The sequence below is a fragment of the Erinaceus europaeus genome, chromosome 21 (assembly GCF_950295315.1).
Source record: "Erinaceus europaeus chromosome 21, mEriEur2.1, whole genome shotgun sequence".
In the NCBI taxonomy this organism is placed as follows: domain Eukaryota; kingdom Metazoa; phylum Chordata; class Mammalia; order Eulipotyphla; family Erinaceidae; genus Erinaceus; species Erinaceus europaeus.
This window is the reverse complement of record NC_080182.1, coordinates 10,758,510-10,766,465: the sequence shown is the minus strand read 5'-3', so window position 1 is coordinate 10,766,465 and position 7,956 is coordinate 10,758,510. Positions and strand designations below refer to the sequence as shown.

Here is a 7,956-nt window from a genome sequence, read left to right as displayed (position 1 = left end):
CCCTGCAGGTGAGGACCAGAGGTTTGAACCTGGGTCCTTAAGCATTGTGACATGTGTACTCAATCAGGTGGCCTGCAATTCTTTTTTTTTTGACTCATTTATTTATTTATGTTCATAAAAGACATAGAAAGAAAGAGACAGAGAGAGAGAGAGAGAGATCAGGGCACTGCTCAGCTCTGGCTTACAGTGCTGGGAATTGAACCTGGGACTTCAGAGCCTCTGGCATGAGATTCTTGTGTAACCACTATACTGTCTCCCTCCCTTTGGCAGTGGTTCTTACAGTGGGTCCTACAACCTGGGAGCAACATCACTCTTTCTCCTTGCTATTCCCCCTTGCCCTCTCAATTTCTGTTTTGTGGGGAAAAAAATGACCGGGAGCAGTGCATTCATCATGCAGGCACTAAGCCCCAGCAAGAACCCTGGTTAGAAGAGAAAGGAAGGGGATTCGGGCTGCAGGGCAGCAGGTTAAATAAATAAGCATTTTAAAAAGTGACACTACTTGCCCCACCCCCACCCCACCACCAACACAGGTTCCCCTGTGCTCCAAAGACCACTGCTGCCTTGGGTGCTCAGAAAAGATGATCTCAAATTGCCCCTCACTGACACACACCGACACACAGTCTAGGACCATTGACCCCTTGGCAGCTTCTCCATCGTGGAGCAGAATTCAAACTCCCGGGCCTCCCACCTAGACTGCCCCGGAGTAGACCTGGGTCGGAGAGGGGGCGGGACACAGTGGCGCAGGGGCCTGCCCCACCCCCCACTCCGAGGTGCCGAACGCCGAAGGTCCCTCCTGGGAGAAGCAAAACCCGCTGGCAAGGGCTGCGCCCCTCCCTCTCCTGGGAGCCACTTGGCACGTGGGAGGCCGGTGACTGGCCCGCTGCGCCGGGCGGGGCTTTTTAAGAGGCGGCCGCCCGCCCACCTTGAACTTAGCTGGGCTGCCCTGTTGCCGGCACAGAAACCCAAAGCCAGCTGCTCCCTGCTCCAAAGGTAGGTGGCCCTCGCTCTCCTCACGGCAGGTGTCCCTGAAAGATGTCTTTGGTGTTTGTGACCTTTGCATTTTATTTGTCTGCTTTCTGCATCTTCCTTCCCATAGCTCGAAAGACCGGTCTTAAAGTCTGCAGAGCACTGAGCTCTGGGTGGGTCGAGCTGCTAGGAGACCTGCACTTGCCTGCTTTGTTCTGTTCTTAGGTTTGCCATATCGAAGGGTGTGTTTGCTAGGATTACCATGCAGAATCTGGTAGATGTTGTCCAGGAATCTCTTCAGATAAAGCCCCGAGAGGTTTTACCTTCTAAATACTGCAGAAAAAAAATCCAAGACTTTGGGATATAAATACTTCGTGTTCACCTCACTGAGATGTAACCCAGTATTGTAAAACAGTGCATGGTGAGACTTTTGTAACAGCACATGATGTGACACACGGCACTACATTGGCAACCATGATTACAACAGGTAAATGCGCCCAGGTAGAGTGGACACCTTCGATTGGCACATTGTTCCACATTCGTTTTTTTTGGTTTTTTTTAATATGCAACACAGTTGCCAATGCTGCATGAGCGCCTCATTCTGAATTTTAAACCCTGCCTGTGTTTTGTCTTGTGTTATCCCCAACTCTCAGGTCCTTAATGAAGACACATTACAGAGTGGCTTTTAGAAATCATTCCCACCTTTTAAACTATGCTTTTCTTTTCTTTTCAAAAGAATTTTTTAACAGAGCACTGCTCAGCTCTGGCTTATGGTGATGCAGGGGATTGAACCTTGGACTTTGGAGCCTCAGGCATGAGAGTCTCTTTGCATAACCATTATGCTATCTACCCCTGCCCTGTGCTTCTCTTTTCTTTCACCACTTGTTTCCCTAATAAAACTTACTGCTTAACTGGCTGTAAAACGGTGTTAGTACAGCAGGCATGGGGCAGTGCGCTAACCTGGAGCAGCCCTGTGGAGCAAAGCCATTCTCCCGCGGAGTGAGTCCTCCTTTTAAGTAACATACTCCTCATACTGTTGACTCTTACTTTCCTCCTTAGGAGAAAAGCGATGCTGCAAAACGGTCCTCAGACCAAAGGAAAACAGGAAACGTCTCTCTTGCTTAGGTGTCCAGCCCTCCGCGCCCTAAATGGGTGCGTCCTGGCTGCGCCTGGGGAGCTCTGGTGCCAGCACCCCGCGTGTCCCCTGAGCCCGGCTCTGTGGTCCCAGCCGTCTGGACCCTCCTAGCTCACCTCTCCGTTTTGCTCCCCGCAGCCATGAACAGCAGCGTGTGCCTGTGCGTGGTGTTGGCGATGTTGGCTGCCAGCGCCCTGGCGCAGCCGCTACACCCGGCCGAGCTGGGGGGCTCCGGGGCGCGGCGAGAGGAGGAGGCGGCCAGGCGGCAGCTGAAGGCGCTGGAACGGGCGGACAGCGACCCCCGAGCGCGCCTCGGAGCGCTGCTGGCCAGATACATCCAGCAGGCGCGGAAAGGTACCGCTCCACCTCCCCAGCCCTCCTGTGCCTTTGCCCACAAGGGCAGGTTGGGGTGGAGGGAGGCGGTGGGCAGTGCTGGACCCCTTCTTCTGACTGGTGGAGTGGGCTCACTCCTAGGCAGGAAGCTTAGGCAACATATTAAGGTCAAAGATTCTTCACTCTATGTTCTTTAATTTTACTGCACCAGATAGTAGGATTTTTCTGAATGCCTTTTGTAGTGAGCCTGGAGAGAGGAGGGGGAGAGAGAGAGAGAGAGAGAGAGCGATTAATGTATTAGGAAAGGAGAGCTTTTAAAAAACTTTATTTAAAGCAAGTTTTGCCTTGGTGTTACTATTTCATTTCAACACTACACAATGAAAACACTGAGAAATAATGACCCAGCACCTTCAAAGAGCACAGACCCACTAAGCGCCTGGTGCTGTTCATGTGAAGGAAGCGGGAGTCACCCTGAAAGGGATACTTGGGAACTCCCTGGTGGGAAGCCATCCATGCTGAGGACACTTGAGACCCAACAACAGTGACAAGGTGCTGGGGGGGAGGGCGGTTATCAGTAGCAATCTTGAGTTCTCCTTGGCAGTGACTGAAAATGATTAGAGACTTGTTTTTATTTTGTCACTGGAGAGATGGTCCCATTTGCAACAGCAGGAACCGAGAGAGAGGGAGGGAGGAAGGGAGAGAGAGAGAGAGAGATATCCAGCATCAAGGCTTTTCTCCAGGAATGAGCCAGTTCAGCAGCTCACCCCCTTGGTGGCACAGAGACAACTCTATCCCGTCCTGTGCCTTTCTCATCCTGAAAGGAGGATGAGTTCAGAGTGTCACTGAACTTCCTCCAAACCATTCAGTGTCATTCAAGAGACTCACCTATCTCCTGGGTCCTTTAGGGGTCAGGACTCAGGCAGTTTTGTTCCTGTCCCTTCTGCCAGCTTTACCTGTATTGCCCCTAAATGGGGATACACTAGCTGTGGGGCAGTGCGCTAAACCGGACCAAACCGGCTGAGCCAAACAGACAGGCGGAACACTGCTGGGAAGGGTGGGAGTGGGCTCCGTCCTGGGGCAGCTCTCTCAGCCTGCTGCTGCTGCAACTAGAGCCTGGGCTGCACCTACACTGGGCTATCAGGAAATGAGCTCAGCCCTCTGGAAGGTCTTATGACCTCATATGAAAGTGGAACTGGGAATTTATGAAGCTGGAGATTTTCAGAAAAAGAAGAAGACACAGAAGATAGTTCATTGTATCTCTCTCTCTCTCTCTCTCTTTTTGGGAAGTTGAAATAACTGTCTTCTGTTTTGCTGTCCTACTGATGAAATTGGAAAGAGTAGAAAAATACTCATCAGAGGACAGAGAAAAGCTTTGGGACACTTCCTGATTGTTTGAAAGTAATTTTTGTGCCTGCCTATGGGATGCATGTCAGCAGGATCACTAGGAAATGTACTAGACTTGTCTTTGGGTACTTTTGTTTGTTTGTTTGTTTGTTTGTTTTATTACTTGGGGAGGGGGACTGCTTTGGTGCCAGGACTTAAACTCAGGACCCCATACATGCAAGGCATACACTCTACCACTGACCTATATCTTTGGCCTCCTAAGCTTATAGTTACAAAAGGTAATCTCCACCTTCTCCTTTGCTTTTAAGATACAGTTTCAGAAAGAAACCGGTTTCCAAATTGTTTCCCCAAAACTGACATTTGCCGGTGGCTAAGTACCACATATTTTACCCAGAAGATTCTTCCCCGTAGCTCCTTCTCCCCTTCTTTTACCTTCAACCTACAAGGCCAAAAAAATAAAAAGTAAACACAGATGAAGATAGCAGTCACTTAAAACACAGGCTTCAAGCACAGTGCTTGATCAGTGCTAGTGAGAAAACCATCATATTCTTCCATTTGATACATAGTCACCAAGAAAGAACGTTTGTATATACAAATACTGCCCTGTTTCTTTGAATATTTAACCTATTTTGTGATTGGATTTTTTTTTGGCCCAACTATAGTACTGATCATGCTTAAACGTTCTATAATGCACACTTTGAGCAGTGCCTAAGAATTTGTAGTTAGGGAGTTGGGCAGCAGCGCAGTGGGTTAAGCGCAGGTGGCGCAAAGCACAAGGACTAGCGTAAAGTTCCTGGTTTGATACCCCGGCTCCCCACCTGCAGGGGCATCGCTTCACAAGCGGTGAAGCAGCTCTGCAGGTGTCTATCTTTCTCTCCCCCTCTCTGTCTTCCCCTCCTCTCTCTATTTCCCTCTGTCCTACCCAACAATAACTACAACAATAAAAAAGCAACAAGGGCAACAAAAGGGAATAAACAAATAAATATTTTAAAAAGAAACAAAAAAGAATTTGTAGTTAAGTATTGACTGCAGGGCTTTCAAGGTTCTGAAAAGAAGTTCTACTCAGTTGCAGGGGTCACCTCATTTCCTCCTGCACCATACCCGGCAGAGTCCCAGTGTTACATCAGATAATAACCCTGCACAGAAAGGCTCGGTATCTTCATTCTGTCAGTGTAGAAGTCAGGGCTTTAGAAGAATGGGTAGCGTAGATGAGGTTCACAGCTGAGTAGCAACAGGACTGAGAGTCTGTTGAAGTCCTACCCTCCCTAGAGGGTCCAGAAGCCATTCAGCTTCCCAACTCTGCTGCCCATTCAAGATTTTCACATTTAAAGGAGCCTGGTTATTCAAATTAAATTCCATAAGTCACCTGTAAGCTCCTAAATTGTGCCCATGCTGGGGAGGTGAGTGAGGACAACCCTGGTTAATGTACACAACCCAAGCAGAGTTGTGCATGGTCTGGGGAGACTGGGGTGTGTACCCAGTGCAGTGTCCAGAGCTGAATACGTCACTCCCCCAGCAATCCAGAGTCTTCACTCATCTTAATGGGGCTATTCCGCTTCCACTAACTGGAGCTCCAGGCTGTGTCTGAATGCCCATGGCAATCGGAATTCATTCCTCTTGGTGCCAGGGCTGGGAATGGGTAGGGTGACGGGGGAGAGGAAGAAACGTTGGAGTTCTCAGTCTGCATCATTCTAGATGTTCTTTTAATTTAGCTTGCTTTATTTGATTACCCAAAAGTCACTGCAGGGTTAACTGCTTCTGGAGTGTCATTTATTGATAAATAAGACCTTTATTGGACTCTGTTTATCAGCCTCTGGGTAGAAGTAAGCAAGGATGGCCTCATGCAGAAGGACTAGATTCCAGCATCACCAGAGGTGGGGACACCGTGACTCCCTCAGTTAAATGGGAACTATGCAATAGTTCACTCTTTCCTCTTACCCACTGAGGCTCCCAAGGGGTATCTCCTGCTCCTTAGTTTGTGGGATACTGATTTCATATCCCTGGCAAGGAGATAACATAGTTGTTATGCAAAGGATTGGCTCTCCAAGGTTCAGTCCCCCACATCACCATAAGCCAGAGCAGAACAGTGCTCTGGTAAAAGAAAGAAAAAAAGGTAATTCACATAATTTCCTATTCCAGAGACCTGTGCTAGGATCTGTGGGCTAGGACTGTGTCATCCACTTTCACAGAAAGCGCCTCTTTCTGCCCTCGCTGATTCAATATTACACAGAAGAATCATCCTGAGCCTAGAGACTTAACTCCCATCTCAGATGGTTCCTTTGGAGTTCAGATATTTTGATAAAGGTGACAGAATTAAAATGGCCTCTTGATTACCTTTATGCCCCCCCTTCTTTGAGATGTTAGGGTTTAGATGTGCCTCTTTCACAATCTCCTTTTAAAAAAAGAAAGCAGCAACTTTCAAGTGTATGATGTGAAATGCTGTTTATCTGCTAAGCTTTCTAGGAAGCTTGATCTCATTTTTCAGATCATTTCAATGTTCGGATATTGTCATTGTGGCTAGTAAAATAACTCACTGAAGGGAGCTTCATCATTGTGGTCTTTTATCCTCCTCTTCTTCCTCTTCCTCCTCCTCCTCCTCCTCTTACATCTCTCTCTCTCTCTCTCTCTAAAAAAAATAAGATGAGGGACCTGGTGGTAGTATACTCGGTTGAGTGCACACACTATAGTGCCCAAGGACCTGTGTTCAAGCCCTTAGTCTCCCCGAGCCGAGGGGATTTCTCACTAGCAGTGATGCAGATCTCTCTCACTCTCTTCCTCTCCCTCTCTCTATCTCCCCCTCTCATCTCAGTTTCTCTCTATCCAGAATTAATTAAGATAAATTTTAAAACTGGGTGGGGAGTGGGGCGGTAGTGCAGCGGGTTAAGCACACTTGGCGCCAATCGCCAAGAATGCCGTAAGGATCCTGGTTCTAGCCCCCGGCTCCCCACCTGCAGGGGAGTCCCTTCACAAGCAGTGAAGCAGGTCTGCAGGTGTCTATCTTTCTTTCCCCCTCTCTGTCTTCCCTCCTCTCTCCATTTCTCTCTGTCCCATCCAACACAACGACATCAACAACAACAACAATAATAACTACAGCAATAAAAAAACAACAAGGGCAACAAAAGGGAAAATAAATAGCTAAAAAAATGTTTTAAACTGGGCATTGCCTTAACAAGAGTCAGGTGTGTTGATAGCTACTAAGTGGTGAAGTTCACCAAGAGATAAACACCGCTTGGCTTCTGCTGGGGACCGACTTCACAAGGAAGACTCTCCTTAGCGTCAGGGAACCAAGGTAGCTCCTGGCTGTGACAATCTGGAGGCAATAAATCCATGTCATCACAAACTGCCCCAACACCCGTCAATATAGCCTCTCTTCCGGAAATGAGTCCTCTGCTCTTACGGCTGTGGTTCAGCCAGTGCACGATCCTGATAGTTGAGTGATAGCTTTGAGAGGCTGGATGTGACATACTGCCCCCCCCCGCCCCTGTCCCCACCCCATGTTGTCCTCCTTTGTACCTTGAACTAGTGGTGTTCTTAGACTTAACGGCCCTGCCTGTTTCCTAGCTCCTTTTGGCCGAACGCCCCTCATTAAGAATCTGCAGAACCTGGACCCCAGCCACAGGATAAGCGACCGGGACTACATGGGCTGGATGGATTTTGGCCGGCGCAGTGCAGAGGAGGAGTATGAATACCCCTCCTAGGAGAGCCCGCCTTCATCAGCACAGCAGGAAGCTGCCGCCTGGTGCAGAGGAGGCAGAGAAAGGAGTCACACTCCTAGCCCCTTGTTTCTGAAGTCTGATGTCTTAAGTATCTATTTATTAAGTTCCCTATGTGAAAAATCTCTTAAGATTGTCCAGTGCAACTGTACACCTCAGCAGAATTGTACAAACAAAAGATTAATAATGTTTCCCTTGTCTGTGACTCCTGGTCCCCCGGTGTTGCTATGCTATTAAAGTGATTTCACTCTGTCTGTCTTTGTCTGTGTCTGCTGAGAGCAAAGGGCTACATTTCATCCCCAGAATGTTCAAGGAGGGTGGCGTGATGTCTGGTGCCCAAGGAGGAATCATTGCTACAAGCAGATGGTTTTTTTGTTGTTGTTGTTTTTTGCCGCTAGGGTTATTGCTGGGGCTCGGTTCCTGCACCATGAACCCACTGCTCCTGGAGGCCACTTTTTCCCCTTT

The 7,956-nt window shown here is 48.5% G+C and overlaps 1 protein-coding gene across 1 annotated transcript; it reads left to right on the top strand.

The window, feature by feature from the left end:
• The first annotated feature begins 872 nt into the window (after nt 1-872).
• On the top strand, nt 873-7,745 carry CCK (cholecystokinin). The gene is made up of 3 exons (XM_007517427.3): nt 873-990; nt 2,240-2,455; nt 7,340-7,745. Exons 2-3 carry the CDS (start codon nt 2,242-2,244, stop codon nt 7,474-7,476), a joined length of 351 nt encoding a protein of 116 aa, XP_007517489.1. The 5' UTR covers nt 873-990; nt 2,240-2,241; the 3' UTR covers nt 7,477-7,745.
• Nucleotides 7,746-7,956: the final 211 nt, after the last annotated feature.

Bases quoted from the DNA above. Each gene is read 5' to 3' on its own strand.
- CCK (XM_007517427.3), top strand. From the start codon at position 2,242: ATGAACAGCAGCGTGTGCCTGTGCGTGGTGTTGGCGATGTTGGCTGCC. The intron at 2,456-7,339 runs GTACCGCTCCAC...CCTGTTTCCTAG, and splicing joins CATCCAGCAGGCGCGGAAAG to CTCCTTTTGGCCGAACGCCC.